We start from the raw sequence: 16,502 nt of genomic DNA, 5'->3' as shown, positions 1-16,502 counted from the left end.
TTTTTGGACTTTCTGATTTCTGGGTATTAGCTTGTATTCGAGTAAATATGGTGCATCTCTACGACATGATCATGTGACACAATCAGCAGTCTCAGGTCAAGCTAGATTCATAGCGTGTGCGTGCCAACATTCAGTTGACACCATAGACACCAACAGACACTACTGGAATGTCAGCTCAACTCTTTTACTAATCCCACAAAATGAAGCCATTACAAGCAAAGGTGAAATGAGTGATCACTGTAAGAAGACACGTGACAAAGCAAAGCATATTAATTTCCTGTGTGCATTCTACAAGTTATTATGAATTAAACTTTTCAGAGGAAACCTGAAATGTTACCTCGGTCATGCTCTTATATCAAATCTATGTGCTCAAGCAGGCAAACATCAGGCTGAATGCATGGATTTTTAAACGCAGTTGTCTATGACAAACACAATGCATGCAAGCACAAATACACACACTTCTTACCAGCTGACTGATGTTCATCAACAACAGAAAAGTACATAATGAATAAAAGAATGAATACATTAATGCACCGTGATCATGTTACAGGCTAGAATGTCGTAAGTATTTCATAATTCTAAAGACATAGTTGGAGAGTTCCTCGAAACACTAGAAACTTCTAACTACTTTCCTGTAAAGGCATGCACACAAGGGGGCAAAAACAAGCGAGAATGCTAGGATTTGTAGCATATTTTTCATGGTTACAAACATCACTTTAAAGAACAAATGCACGATAATGTTTCACAGGTACAACAATGAGCACAAGCATAGTAAGGTTATTTTCTCTTGTGAAACTAGACTAACATTAGTTAACATCTTCTTTACTATAGGAGCTACATAATGACACCTGCTCCTGAATGTCGCAGCTGTCACCAAAGTCTTAAAAAGCCAGTGAGTAAATGAATAACTAAGTAAATCAATTAATAAATCAGTCAAGCTTTGCAGCATGTGAGGTTCTGCAGGGTGCCAATGCACAACTAACAGCAATGCCCGCCTGAGCTTTGAATCTCGTGGCAACAGCTCTACCCTTCAGGTGGTCGAGCTATACAATGTAATGTTGCACCATTTGTATAAAATACCTTTGAAACAAAGTATAAGAAGTTGGAGTTTCACATATCACAGGCACCCTTCAGTTTTATGTGCAATTTACAGCCTATATATATTTGCAACAAGAAATGAACAGTTGAGGTCAGGCTCAAGATTTTGAACAGGAAGGTGAGAGGTAGTTTGTAATGGAATTTCGCTGCCGTGGCTGACTGAACTTTGGTCGCTTTTGTGACCGTTGACTTTTTGGCGTCTCAATTTTCCTGAAAGAAGAAGAAGAAAAAAAGAGCAAATAAATAATTTCCAATGCAAATATGACCTACAAACATAGGCAGTGGCTCTACTGTCTCTATTGGGCAAATTCAATGTGATATAGTAACATGAATGTTCATTTTGTTGTCTAGACAAACATTTATATTTAAATGAAAGGATAAATGTGTCATGTAAACATATGAACCAGATTGAGAAGGGCTGAGTCCATCAATCTGAAGTTTGGTTCAGTGCCATTAAAAAAGTCAGCACAAATGACCGATGACCGGAGTGGCGAAATTGCGACCAGCGGCACTTTTGTTGCAGAGCGCACCGATAATGAGAGTGCCAGGCACAATCCATGTTTCAAAACAGAGGAGGCCTACAGAAAGCAGCCCATCCTAAAGCCCACATTTTGAATGCTATCTTAATATGATGCATAGGGCAGCATTCAAAATTCGAGCTCGAGGTTATGTTGCAGCTGTATACCATGATATGCATTGTTATGCGTTGATATGCATCTGCATTTTAAGGCAAAAGATTAAAAAGTAAACAGTCAAAAAATGACATTTTTTTTATTTGCACATCTGGATAGGACATCTTTCTGCAGGTTTGAAATATATATAACATGGAGGTTGTAAATTCACAACTTGCATGAAAAAACGGTATAACAAGAACCAGGTTCCATCCATCAAACTTTGTCTACCATTGCGCCGCACCAGAACTATCATCGTAGTCGGCGATATCCGAGTCACTGGATGTGTCTATGGCACTGAAACACTGCCATCTCTTTCAATGCTTCCATGCAGAAGCAAATAATTTTCGTAGGTTGACGATTCAATCAAATAAATGCTGGTCTTTCACGATGGGCGCAGTTACATGTGACTGGCAGAAACTGTTTTTTTTAAATCTTTTAAGTCTGTAGGCCCCCCAGCGGACCCACAGACTACAGACTTTTAGATGCTACTCCTACAATAAAAAAATGGCACTTATTATACTAATATAGTTGTCCTTCATCCTGCTAAAAGCTACAACTACCAGCATCCTTTAGAGCAGTGGTGGTGCAGTCACTTCATCATGACATCGGTCTATTCAAGACACATTCTGGTCGGACATCACAGTGTTTAACACAGTTTGCAAACTCACTGAATGCACTGATGAGGAGTGTTACGAGAAGACACCGCTGCATGTACGGCTGTGTGCTAAGCGATGTGATCCCACCACAGACTACGAGCAATGGGAAGACATTGGGGACCTAAGAAAGGCATTACTCAAGTATTATTGGACAACAAAAAAGACACGGACGTAAGAGAAGAAGACACACGTCCGCGTCTTTTCTGTTGTGCAGTAATACTTGAGTAATGGATTACCAACTTGTCTGGAATGCTGCTCTCACTAAGAAAGGCAACAAATGCACAGCTCAAGCCTCAATGAATGCATGAAGGATTGTGAACATGTCATGCTGAGAAGCAGACATGTGCACATTTTTACTCACACTATTCTTTCACTTCTTATCACATGTGATGAAGTTAATACATTTAAGATGTGTATAAAGAAATTATCGCTTTCCTTTTTGCTGAGACGGCACTATTCTGCACAGCCAGGGACAAAAAATTGAGAGAATACTAATCCACAAGTTTCTTGAATGCAACGTCCAAATTTACATACAGTAGGAAATCTGTAATGGCATATTATACTGAGTAAGTCAATAAATCACTGGCAAAAGCTGACAAAACCATACATAGCAATTACATCTTTTTTAAAAGATGGGTAGGGAGAGACAATCAGAAAGACATAACTCAGGAATGGCAACAATTCTACATGCATACTTTTCTGTCAATGTAATGCAAAATCTACCCACCACAGTAGCTTAGTAGCTATTTGGCATTGTGTTCCTGAGTTCAAAGTTGCGCATCCGACCCCGGACTCAGCGGTCAAATTTTGATGGGGACAAACTGCAACAACACTCATGTACGTTATGTTAAGAGAATCCCAGGTGGTCAAAGTTAAACCGGAGTCCCCCACTAAGGCGTGCATAATACGGTATTTACTCGAATCTAACGTGCACTTTTTCTCCGATAAAATGGGTCCAAAAATTCTGTGCGCATGAGAATTCAGTACGACCCTATATCTGCATTACCATATAACCATCGGCATTTCAAAATGGCCGCCTCGTGCACACTTTGAGCCTAGCTGCTGTAGCTTTCTCCATGTGCTGTAGTACGTGTGCTTAGGCAATGCTTCCTTTGGCTTAGGTTAGTGCACCGTCCGTCTTCTCGTTTTCTGTGTTTGCTTTATCAGCATGGAAGTGCTGACTGCAAAGACATGCCAAGTTCATCATGATGCCGCAATTAAAAGAAAAGGGATCATGTGCGCGGAGACGGATGGAAATCGAGCCGCATCACGGGCGTTCGGAGTTCCCGAAACTTGCGTGCGGGACTACACCGGCGGCTGCTACGTATGGCAGGTATTGAAAGATTGAAAGTGATCTGCGGCGGAGACACTGGCGGCTGCTACGTACGACACAGCCGTGCGGCCCCTATCTTGAAAGCGATCTGCAGCAGAGACAAGAGTCTGCACCGCAGATCACAGCGTACCGCACTGTGCTTTCGTCGCTTAGTCCGCGTTGAAGCGAGAGGCTGCACAAAGGTCAATTCCTTTGCTCCTGCTACTGCACTTCCTGACTTAAGCATTTAAAGAGTTTCTGCGGTCGTTAAGTGAGACGTGTTCATGCTTGTGTGAGCGTGACACCATGCTTGTTAATTTAGTTAGTAAGCGAATGTTTAAAAGTTTATACGGCCGATAAAACTACGATCCTTACTTTTCGTATAGCTGTCTACTAATTTGCTATCGTAATCGATGCTCCGCCTTCTGCATGAAACTGCGACTTCTTTTATTTATCGCGACTTTAGTGCATTGGGTGTAAATTTTTGTTTTTTTCCAAATGAGAGAAAGTTGTATTTCTGTATGAAAGAATGAGGTGCATGGTACTGTAAAGGACTTTTCTTTCTTTAGGTCATGGCAAACGAGTGCACGTTACAATCGAGGCATTTTTTTTTTCATTTTTTTGGTCACGAGGAACAGCTGCGCATTACAATCGAGGGCGCATTAGAATCGAGTAATAACAGTAATCAGATCACAGTTTTGGCACACAAGGCCTCATAATTTAATTCATTATTACAATGGATCTGTCACAGCTGAAGCACACAACAGGCCCATTTAGCTGACCATTTATGACTCACTCCACTCAACAGCATGCATTGCTTTTGTCTATGCTGAAACGCAATGGGAGTCTTACTGATGCATGGCCAGTGTTAAACCAGGAAGAGCCAGAATAATGGACTGATTGTTGGCATGTGCAATGTCAAACAGGATCCCCTTAGTTCCCTACTATTTGACAGCCACGATAACTGTGCTCTGCTCACACTTCAGCAGCAAGCACATAGTAAAAACATGAAATCAAAGCAGTTCTTTAGAAATGAAGTTGGCATTTACCGAACATAGTTTTGAAGCTACAAAGGAATCTTTTCGCAACTTCTTATGATCCCTGAAGTTTTTTCTGTAGCCTTTTGTAACCATTTAGACATATTATAACTCTCCCATTTTGTGAATCTCCTTCCACTTTGAAGATTTACGCAAACCTCATTCAGCTAAGCAGTTCTCTGCCATGTTTTCCACTGAGGTCAAAATGAAATCACAATGCCTGCTGACAAGTACAGTCACTGCTACCATGCTACTGTGAGCTGTTCACGGTACGAGCAATGTACCTACCGCTTTTCAGGCATGGGGCTGCTGGTGAAATCCTGTGAGGAAAGCATTTCCCGAATCATAGGCTTGTTGAGGCAGGTGTCAATGTGTTCATTCACTTTAGACCAGTTTGTCTCCCAAATGACCTGACCACACACTGGGCACTCCATTGATGCTGGATCCTCCTCCGGCTCACTAGCCTGTTCCTTGAATGACATAGACTTGGCACCGTCGCTAGTCCTTATCATATTGCACTTCAGGTCTTTGTCCACGAGGTTGACACAGGGTGTTTCAGGGGTTGAGCCAAGTTGCAACACATCAGGTGTACCTGAAGTCTTCCGATTCTTATTGTAGTTTGACTTATGACTGTTGAAGAAAGACAGCAGGAAAAGTTTTCAGATTGGCTAAAAACATTTCATATTAAACTAGTGAAATGGCACTATGAACTTAGATTAAACTTGCAGAAGGGCACTATGAACAGGATGCAAGTAAAGGAACAAGTGTGACAAACATGGCCATGCTTGCAGTACAATTAAACCTCCATACAATGAAGTAGGTAAATTCGGCAATTTGCTTCGTTATATCAAACTTTCATTGTATTGAAATTTGACCTTTTATGCGAGTAACTACAGTCGCCGATCGATTTTTCTTAGAAGGAAAGGGGCTGCAGAATTTTCAGAATTATCAGGCAATTGAAGAAAGCAAATTTGAATGAGAAAACAATTTATTTTGATGAATTTTGGAGTTAGCGAGAATGATATGGTTTCATGCCGAGTGGACAATATCTTATTTCGTTATACTGAAATCGCATACAAACACGCTTTGTTATATTGAGGTTCTAAATGCATGGTGTTCTATAGAGAAGTTATGAAAAGTTTAATACTTCATTATATCGAGGTTTAACTGTACGTGTTCCTCTCTTTACTTGCATTCTGTCTGCAGGGTGCTTTTGGAAATTCAATGCAAATTAACAGCTCACCTGAGCTCACACCCTGTTAACAACACTTTAATAAGCTTGTGAGCCTTATCCTTGTAACTGAATGAAGTGCGTCCATGCCAGCTCTAAGCTACTATCGATAATGTCAAGCTAATTTAACACTACTTATTTTCCAACAACCCGGTATCACACAATTTTGCAGTTCTTGACAATCTGGCCTAATTTAATCAAACATAGTCTTTCACTTAACTTTAAATGTTCAAAACTGCTATATTAGCTATTATTTCATAGAATCCTATTTCCATGTGCATTGCCATGGAAGCAGTAAGGTTAAACAAATACCTACTGATTAGTCAAGCTCTAACTTAACAGATAGTGGACAGTAGTATTTGCTGCCCAAATAATAAAAGATCCACAGCAGCTAACGATCAAGAATAGAGAAAGGATGAATTATCTTACAGGTCAGTTCCATCTGAGGCACTCTGTTGCACTTCGCCTGGCTCCTGTTCACCCAGGCACGTATCCACATGTGCGTTCACAAATTCAGGGGAGCTGCTTTCCAATGTCTTCTGGCATATAGGGCACTGGGCTGTTCTTCTGGCAGACAAGAATGCTGATAACGTTGGCTGAGATGAGGATAAAGGCCCACCGTCATCTAAGCCAGACAGCCGGACACCTGAAGAAAATAAAACTAAGCCTGCATACAGCAAACTGACAAAGACAGGGTAGAAGGTATACCGTATCATTCACTTTACTATGGGGTAAAGATAAATATTGAGAAACTTGAAATAATTTAGCATAGCTGCAATTATTATCCCAACACAAATTTTGCAATTTCATTTGGTAACTTGTCCAATAAAAGAACCAAGCTATAAAAAAATTTAAAGAAACCAGAAATAAAAAGAAAGCTTGTTGGGTGAAAAAGAGAAGGAAATGTACAAATATGCCACATATTTAATTAAGAGCCACTGCCAAATAACTTTGTAAGTTACTTTACAATATATTTGCACAGTAAAACCTTGCTACACATATGGAAGTTGAAGGGGCTGTGGCACTTCGTTATAACAGTTGTCAGTTATGTATAATTAGTTTTAACCCATTTCTTAATTGTGAATTTTGACTGTATAGGTTTGTTGTATTTACGCATGACACATTAGTCACTGCCTGCAATCACTGTTGCAGCAGTTCCTAAAAAAAAGGTCTGCATAGGCCTCACAATGCTCTTGCTCATGAGTGAACACCCCTGCTTTCTTTCCATTTCATTTTCTTACTAACAGCCTTACACAATTAAGTGAGTATCTGAGGCAGGGCTGCACAACTCAACACTAGCAAGGGCCATAGCTTAATGAGAAAGGCTTCAGCTCTTGCTAGCAGAAAGGTGTTTGGTGTCAACTGGTTGCTGTCATGAGCACTTGTGCGTAATGTTGCAATGGTCAAGGGTGGTTACTCTGCCATCTTCAAATAACTTGAAACACCATTGCAACTGTTTTAAAAGGCATTTGACATGTTCTGAAGATTCAGTGTTTTGTTTTCTTCTCCACGTGAATAATGTTCATCTTTGAATTGTAAAACACAATCTGATGCTACAAATTATTAAAAAAGACAATGTTTCCTTTGCAGCTTTCGTTTTTCGGTATGAGATGGACCGAAAAAGTTCCGGCTTTTGCTAATAGTTATGGTGAGAATTTGATATGGCTGTAATCAAATACTACCAATATGGTAAGCTGGACTATCAGCATGTCAAGAAATTGACCAGCCAAGCCTTGGTCACTTCATTACAAGTTTCTGGAAATGTGCCTTTGAAATGTGACATGTTTTTTGTGTTTTCCTCTGTATAGTATATAAAACCACAAATGAAGTCATGGGCTCCATTGTTACTAGAGCTAAAAAAACATGATCGATGATTACTCTCAATGCATTGCCACATGAGCAAATATTTGTGAATGGTGAAAAGTCAGACGAGCATGCAAAAACATCAATTTGCAGGTGCTGCTACTCGTGGTCACTTATTCGAAACATACTGCAAAAAGTGCCTGTTTCATTTAGTTATGAACACCATGCCAATAATTTTGTTTTGCTGTAGGTAACTTAATGCATGTTTGGTGGTTGTGTGCCTTTCCTATCTGCTCCTAACAAAAGATCCCACGCTCCTGCATCATTTTTGTTTTAATGTAGTCGACGGCACTTGTGGTTAATGTAGTGTAGCGTGTTTGTCGGCAAAATCCGGCAATCTTTTCTCAACAGATGGCAATGCACAGGTTACAGTGTGACCTCGGCCTTGGGGTGCCAAAATTCCCCTCATGGGCCGTATGTTGCACAGCCCTGGTTTGAAGATTAGAAACGAAACAGTGTTCAAGCTTAGTGTCAAGGATGAAATACATTAATCTTTTGGGACAGCTGCAAGTGGGTCCAATCATGCTTGGAGAGGAAACATAATTTTGACAAGGTGTGAAATGTACAACAGCGTGGGAAAGGTGTGAAATGTACAACAGGGGATCTGCAGCATAGTGATGACTGGAAAACACTGCTTCAGTACAAGAGCTCACAAATTTCACCACCATAAGCCAACAGCATCTGTGCTAGAAGTAAGGCTTTTTCTAGTTTCGTGTGCCTCATGGTGTATTCAAATATGTTTCGCATGGTTTCACATCTAAACTTCGATGACAAACTATACAAGATGATGATGATAATGCAACAAACCCATTAGACGTAATCGAAGGGGCTGGCCAGGCTTGGCAGCAGCAATTTCTTGCTGCAGAAGTCGCAAGGCTGCTTGTTTGATGGTCTCCAACTTGCAAGTTGCATTTTCCAAGGTAATGCTGCGCGTCATCACATCAAACATGACAGTCTTCATCTTCACTGTCACCACTCTGCCCTGTTTTGAAAAGAGCAAAAGGATGCAAGGAATGCCACTTGAAATATTATTTGCAGATACTTCTTGAGTTACATTTATTTGGTTGGTGCACAAACAACCAAAAATGTCAATATAGATGTGCAGATGATGCTCACAGATATTCCTTCTTCTTGGATTTGTTGGTGCAGCTCTTCACAAAGTTCCTCACACTTTGAGATGAGGTTTTGAGGATTGCTTATTTCCGCAAATGTTTCCTCCACACTTTTTGACTTCCGATTTGAGTCACTGCAAGGTAGTGTTTGCATTAGATATCTTTTACTGATTTATCACTCTTAATATATTTTTTTAAAGAAAGCCCTTTAACCACAATGCATTCAGTCAACTGTGTAAACACTTCAATGCCTTATGTCTATCTACTCTACTTTTTCATCTTTTATTTTTTCTTGTGAACCCATGATTCATAAGCTGTCAGCACTTGCCAACGCAACATCATGGCCTCAAGTTACTTGCTTTGCTGTAACTGAGAAGAGGAACAAATGGCAGTTAAAACATCCCCAGGAGGTTCAAGAAACATGTTCATTTAACAAATACATTAATACTGCTGTGCAAAACAATTTCTTTCTCAATTACTGCTGCCATTTGCAATAGAAGGTGCATCTAAGTCACTCGGTGGGCACTCGTATCATGGAACACAATATGGTGTAATGGCTGAGACATACCATTTGACTTCAGTGCAACCTAAGCCAAGTGCTGCACGAAGGTAAAATCGTGCTGTAACCTCCCCAAAGAGATGACCGATTTCAGCCCGCCTGATCCAGATGTCATGACATGTGTGCACGCCAAGGGCCATCAACAGCTGTTCTTGCACACCACCTATACCTGGTACCTAAGCAAAAAAATTCAATACTTCATGCTAACATAAAAACATTGAGGTGTTGCCATAAAAATAAATTGACCTTACTTTGTATTTACTAATATTGCTAGCCTTCTACATGGACACTTTAACACACTTGAGAAAGTTGCATTCAGAATGAAGCAAGCTCTGGAAACAATGCAACCATGTGCTTACTTTGCGGATTGGAAGAGAGGACACAAACTTGCGGATAGAATCAACATCATTAGGAAGCCTGAACTGGTTGTTTGGTTTGCGTATGTCAGAACAGACCTTCGCCAAAAACATGTTGGCGGCAATGCCTGAAATGAGGAAACCACTGGCACTTGCAGAATCAGACATACACATATATGTGAACCCACATTTCACCAATGCCCCCAATTACCTGCGCTTGCTGTCAATTGTGTTGCATCAAAGATCTTCTGTCTCATTTCTTGAACAACATCTTCAGCTTCAACATTATGGTTGACCATATATTCAGTGATGTCCAGGTATGCTTCGTCTAGACCAACTTGTGTGAAGTCTTCATCATATTGTACAAGCACTTGTCGAACCTATTGATGAAATCAGGCACGAATGTAAGCGATTCTCTAAGCATTCAACTCATTTTCCACTCTGTAAACAATAACAAAGTAAACTGACAGCATGCCTTCAATTGTACCCATAATGTAGTATGCCAGGGACCAAGTGCGCCCATGCAGAAGGAGTATAAGCCAATAGCATTAAGTTCAATATTAAAGTAAGAGATTGTATGTATTGATGTAATTATCCCGCTGCAAAGAAGGCTTGAACCACTAATTTCTAATTTATTTAAGGTAAAAACAGGCTCCCTTTCAAGACCCCTCCTAGACACAAGTTATATATCAATGCTTCATGCAATAAAAATGGCTAATTCAGAGATATATGCACTAATGAATGCTGCAGCAAAAACATGTGATGACTTTCTGTGCATTGCAGAAATAAAATGCTCCTATTTTTTTAAAGGAACAATTTCTACTGCTTTCAGTTTCACTTTTACACATTCTAGCCATGAAACACATTAATGCTTGTTTGTCTTCTATGGCTCTTCCAGTGAAGCTGTGCCTATTTTGCCTAACTACTTTGCTTTTCTAGTGGGAAGGGTATTAAATGTTAGCAATTAATACATATAGTTGACATCTGCTATCTTAATACAGTAACATTTATTTTCCTTCTATCATTTTATACCTACATTCCATATTTGCTGATGCTTATAAAACTAAAAATTAGCCCCACCGTTCCAGTATCCTAAAGCTTTCTGTCCTGCCAATAATCTGTCTGTAAAGGCAATGGAAAATATAGTGCACAAGAAAGGTCATCAGATGCAGAATGGGTTTTTATGGCAGCAGCTACCATCTTATTCAAATTAATCCCAATTCTACAGCAACATGAGCATGACTGTTTCTTGAAGGTGCATCAGGTGAAATGACTGGCTCAACTTATTTAAACAATAATGTTCTTACTAATTTACTCAATGTGCAACCTCAAATTTAAGAAAACCTTCTATGTGAAATGAATGTGAATGAAAATTAAATTCTGGGGTTCTAAGCAAAAAAAAAAAAAAGAAGAATATAATAATGAGGCACGTCGTAGCAGGGGACTCCAGAATAGATCTGACCACCTGGCGTTCTTTAACATGCACCCAATGCCCAGTACACAGGCTCTTTTGCATTTCGCCCCCATTGAAACGTGGCTACCATGACTGAGGTTTGACCTTGTGCCCTCAGGCATAGCAAAGCAACTACACCACCATGGCGGGTCATGCGAAATGAACGAGTTGCCTCCTGTGGATGAAAACACTACTGGCTTACTCGACACTGAATGATTGCTATGAAAATTTTGAACAGTGGCTTGAAGAGCACAACAGCAGCTTGTACCCTCAAACACTCTTCTAATACATCATGGCATTTACTTCTAAAATAAAACATCTGATTCAAGAGTGGGTAACAAAAGAGATGGTATACCTTTCTACTGAATGCAGTGTATTTGTCAAAATTTGGACGAACAATTATTAATGATGGGCACAGCTTCTTGCCAATGAATCCAGGCATTGCTGCACGTACACCAAATTTCCTGGCCTCGTAGTTTGATGTTGACTGCAATTGGACATACATATTACTTCAATGTTTTGGAGAGCAACACTTCACCTTCAAATATTTACAAGGAGTGTAGGTCATTCCATCCTTTTTCTATTTAAAAAATGAAAGCAACGTATTGGTTAAAACTGCAAAACAATTTCACTGAGAAGTGTTGACAGGCATACTTCCAACAGCCCACAAAAGTGCTATTTCTTTGTGTCTGGAGTCTGTTGAATACAATACTGCAGCAGTCAGAGCAATAAGGTGCCTGTAGTAGCAAGGCTATCAGAGTGAAAATTATACCAGCACAGGTTATTTTTAATATGCTATAAAGTACTTTCAATGGTCAACCACATGTTTGTTACATAACTGATTTGAGTCACACAAAGATGCTGCTAGACAAAAACACAGGGAAAGTATGCATCCAGTGTGGCACTAAATATTAATGCCTCTGAATGGATTCATGTGGTGGCATACAAACAGAATCATAAGCCAATGCGTTAGGTAATTAATCCTGTTAAATTCACCCATGTGGCAAGGGTAAAGCCACTCCATGCAAGGGTTATCCATTTTCACCTGCACAAGACAGGTCTGTACATTCAACATCAATAGCTTTTTTGAGTGCAGCGGAAACGTGTGACACGAGTATATCCATTTTACGTTAACATAAACGACATTATGTGTGGAGAACAACACTGACCAACACTGTTTACCCCCTTCACTACTCTTTTGTATTATTTCTTACAGCAATAAATTCATCTTATAGTTTAACAATCATCAATCAACAAGTGATCCTAACAAGGTTTGGAGACACCTTTGCACTAATAATTCCACGGTGTCGCACACGGGCCCCGAGGAAAGAGAGGAAAAAGCTAATGCATACAACAATCTTTTTCGCTCAGTTTTCACCACAGATAACGGTATCATCCCTCCCATTTTATCCTTTGGTCCATCAAGCATTGATTGTCTTGGAAGTCACAGATGCAGGAATACTCAACTTACTGCTTAACTTCGATCCTAAAAAATCCAGTGGCCCAGACAATATTCGAAACGAGTTCCTTAGAAAGCATGCGGAATGGTGTAGCAAGTATCTTGGGCCAATTTTCTGCAAATCACTTACTTTGTTTCAACTGCCAGACAACTGGAAAATTGCAAAAATAATACCCATTCACAAATTTGGAGACAATTCTTCAGCACCAAATTACCGTCCGATATCGCTTGCTAGCACTTCGTGTAAGTTAGTCGAACACATTACCTTAAAACACATAGCCATTTTTTTTTAGAAACTAAATTTCTTGTCTTCTCATCAGCATGGATTTCGTACAATTTGTCCACTATTACTCAGCTAACCGAGGTAGTTCATGACCTCGCACTTAACGTCGATGCTCTTGGCCAAATGGACATGATTTTACTTGATTTATCAAAGGTCTTTGATTGCGTATGTCACAGTAAATCAATCGCAAAACTAAGAAGTAAACTAAGAAATGTAATCGGAGAGAGAGCAAATAAAATATTTTTTAACAAATCGCTCACAGTTTGTGCTTTTTGAAGGTCTTAAATCAGAAACAGTCCCTGTAACTTGAGGAGTTTCTTTTAATTACTTTTAATCTTTATAAATGATATTACAGAAAACATTAACTATAGTATCAAGCTCTTCGCAGACGACTGCATTATTTATACAGAAATTCACAGCATCACAGACCACCTTAAACTCAATGCATCCCTTGATAAGTTAATAGACTGGTGCACTAAATGGTAAATGTTCATTAATGTAAAAAAGATCCGTAACCATTGCAGTAACACGTAAACAGAACCCGTCCCAATTGATGTACACTATTAATGATAAACCACCAGCGAATGTGGAATAACATACGTATTTAGGCCTAACGTTGACGTCAGAGCTCAGATGGGACACACACGTTGCCAACATTACAGCAGCTCCACTATGCAAGCTGTTCTATGTAAAAAGATGTTTAAGAATGGCACCCGCATCTGCAAAGCTACTGGCATACATTACATTCCTAAGACCAGTGTTAGAATATGCTAACACAATTTGGTTCTCTCATTCCCTAACTAGTATAACAAAATTGGAATCTGTACAGCGCAAACCCATAAGATTTGTGTATAATAAGTATAAACGCATGGACTCTCCCACTAACTTTCTGGCTTCTTCTGACATCAGGACACTATCCACAAGGGCAAAGCAGGCACGTCTAAAGTTTTTGTGCCAAATGCTCCATGACATCTATAAGATAGATGTGTCTATGTCGCATCTTCACAGTCGCGCCCGACTCGTCATAAGCATAAATACACATTAGCTGAACATTCTTTCAACAATGACTCGTTTGGGCAATCATTTTTTCCACTTATGATATGCAAATGGAATCCGTTAAGTCCAGATGTCACGGACGCCAAAACAGTATCCACTTTCACTGCAAAGTTAGAACATACGTTTAACCTCCAGTATCATCGCCATTGCTACACACTCTCTCATTTGAACGCTAGTTCCATTTTCTTAGATTCCTGGACTTATACAATGTATTTCCTTTCCTAATACTTGCTGGTGATGGCCGATGAAATTTGTGCCGGTTGTCTTGGTGAAAGAGATTGCTTATGCTATTGCACATAACTTTGTTCTTGTACTATCACTTAATTGCATGCTTCTTGATTCCATTGCCATTTTTGTAACAGATTGCAATCCTGTGCCTGGTTGTGCTTCGCTTTTTTATTTTCAATATTATTTCGTGGTTGCACATTACGTGCATGTTTTCGAAATGTTAATTTGAATTTGTGGGTGATCCTTGCTTTAAATGCTCTGTATTGAATCTTGCTTTCTGTTTTTTTTTAAACATGATTGTCTTTGTAATGCCCACCTGCTGTGCTCTCAACTGAGAGTGGCAGAATCGAAAAAAAAAAAAAGAAGACAGTGAATAGTGATTTGAACACGGAATATCGAGAGAAATGAGTCAGCACTTGTCTGTGTGTCCTCTGTCCAAGATGCTATACACTCATTTAGTAGTATGCAAAACAAACTCACCTAAAACTACATCAAATTTAATCTTCTATATCCATAGTCCTAATTATGTTGCTCTTTCTTTTCTGGTAATTATTCAATAAAATCAGACTGCTTCATTACCCATGCACCCCTGAATTTGACAAACTGAATGCAATAATTGTAAGGTTGAAAACAGGGTTACCAGCATTCCCATAGAACCAACTGCCATTGGTTTGTCTCGCAATGATGGGTTTTCAAGCATTTCTACAGCTGCATAAAAGGCATCCATGTCAACATGCACGATGACTCTGTTCAAGTCACGTGTGTACTCCATCCTCTCAGCAATGGCATCCATCTGCAAAGATAAAGGAAGGCCTTGCACAATAGTTATTTCACACAGGAATTATTTTTCACGACAGCTTGAACCTTGCACCAAAAATGACGCTCACGAAAATCCATGCACGTGAAATGAATGCAAGATTGCCAAAACATTTTGTGTGTGCTCGTGTGTCTGGCAGTTTACAAAAGGAAATAACGAACATTAGTTTGTTCGCGATGCTCGATGATTAGCCCATCTAAGGCTAGCCAATTAAATGGTCTACCCACAATTGGGAATGAGGGCGGCACAGTATTGTCAGGCGTCCTAATAGTCACATAACCTTCTCAGCAACACATCGCAGACATCATGTGAATTGCAATTTTCTTGACACCTCTCCATTACATTTTTTTTAACTTTGCAACCATGTGAACAGAGCAAATGTGGCGTCAGAGCGATGACCACTAATATGTGTTGTACTACCGACAAACGAAATTTGAGCAAGGCCTCCAGCCTGAGGAATGCACTCACATAATGAGAAAGCGCGTGCTGCCATACAAACCTGGCACTGAGAGGCTTGCAGCTGCGCGGGGCTCAAGGTCTTCAGTTCGGCAAGCATGGCCTCAATCTTCACATTTATACGTCGCTGACGCTTCCGCTGGTGCTCGTAATAAGGCGTTCCTTTCGACGCTTCTTGGATAATCCTGTTCACATGATCCTTGTCGACTCCTTGAAGACCCGCCTTGCTGGCGTTTAGTTCCAATATCTTTACATCTGCTATAAAATGTCAGACAATTACCAACCTGAAAAGATTCCACGTGGTGCGAAATTTGACAGAAGGGCAACATCTTTTATTATGAAATGTGGTTAACAGTATAGTGAGAAAAAAGATACACAGGCAAGGAATGCAGCTCTCTTCTTCACACTGTTCAGGAGAATACCGAACAAGTGAGCATAGAGAATGATCTGAGTCTCTACAAAGCAAACAGAATAATTGCGGGCGATGAATTTTAACCTTCTCACAGTGTTAACGCGGTGACGAGGTTACAATACATCGCGATTCTGCCACGCAAGATCACCACGGCGCGACAATTTATTGTGCACTCACCGCGCGCCTCCATATCGTTCACGGAGTGACCGGATTACTGAAGCAGCCGAAGATTGGCAACGAACGCATTCATATGCGTCTTAGAAAGTTCTCACCGGAGGATCATATAAGCTGTCTACTGAAATTTGTCGGTTTGTTTCAGAGAAAGCGCCTAAGCGCGCTCAGATACGTCACGAAACCAAACAAACGCGCCATGCCATGCATGCGGCAGCAATAACCGGAAGTACCGCCTGCTGCAGGAAGTTATTTCCGCGCCCCCTACA

At 40.1% G+C, this 16,502-nt stretch overlaps 1 protein-coding gene across 3 annotated transcripts; it reads right to left on the bottom strand.

Annotated features, from left to right (window-relative positions):
• Positions 1–168: 168 nt before the first annotated feature.
• On the bottom strand, positions 169–16,438 carry LOC126542500 (DNA polymerase kappa-like). Of its 3 annotated transcripts, none has more exons than XM_072286373.1 (12): positions 16,335–16,438; positions 15,694–15,908; positions 15,018–15,170; positions 11,707–11,838; positions 10,110–10,278; positions 9,902–10,026; positions 9,552–9,718; positions 8,988–9,117; positions 8,679–8,853; positions 6,438–6,654; positions 5,066–5,407; positions 169–1,308 (listed from the first exon to the last, which is right to left on the bottom strand). In XM_072286373.1, the coding sequence occupies exons 2-12, from the start codon at positions 15,748–15,750 to the stop codon at positions 1,197–1,199; spliced, it is 1,779 nt and encodes a 592-aa protein (XP_072142474.1). In that variant the 5' UTR covers positions 15,751–15,908; positions 16,335–16,438; the 3' UTR covers positions 169–1,196. The 3 variants fall into 3 exon arrangements, with proteins under 3 accessions (XP_072142474.1, XP_050045557.1, XP_050045558.1); XM_050189600.3 differs by having other exon boundaries at positions 16,240–16,426; XM_050189601.3 differs by having other exon boundaries at positions 15,694–15,905; positions 16,240–16,426.
• Between the last annotated feature and the right edge of the window lie 64 nt (positions 16,439–16,502).

The sequence above is a fragment of the Dermacentor andersoni genome, chromosome 2, assembly GCF_023375885.2.
Source record: "Dermacentor andersoni chromosome 2, qqDerAnde1_hic_scaffold, whole genome shotgun sequence".
Lineage (NCBI taxonomy): Eukaryota > Metazoa > Arthropoda > Arachnida > Ixodida > Ixodidae > Dermacentor > Dermacentor andersoni.
Note: the sequence above shows the minus strand (reverse complement) of the source record. Positions and strands in the feature narration are given on the sequence as shown.

Excerpts from the sequence above, each read along its gene's own strand:
- LOC126542500 (XM_050189600.3), bottom strand. Across the intron at positions 10,027-10,109 it reads ACAATTGACAGCAAGCGCAG|GCATTGCCGCCAACATGTTT; the intron begins GTAATTGGGGGC and ends TCCTCATTTCAG. Across the intron at positions 8,854-8,987 it reads TCCAAGAAGAAGGAATATCT|GGCAGAGTGGTGACAGTGAA; the intron begins GTGAGCATCATC and ends TTTTCAAAACAG.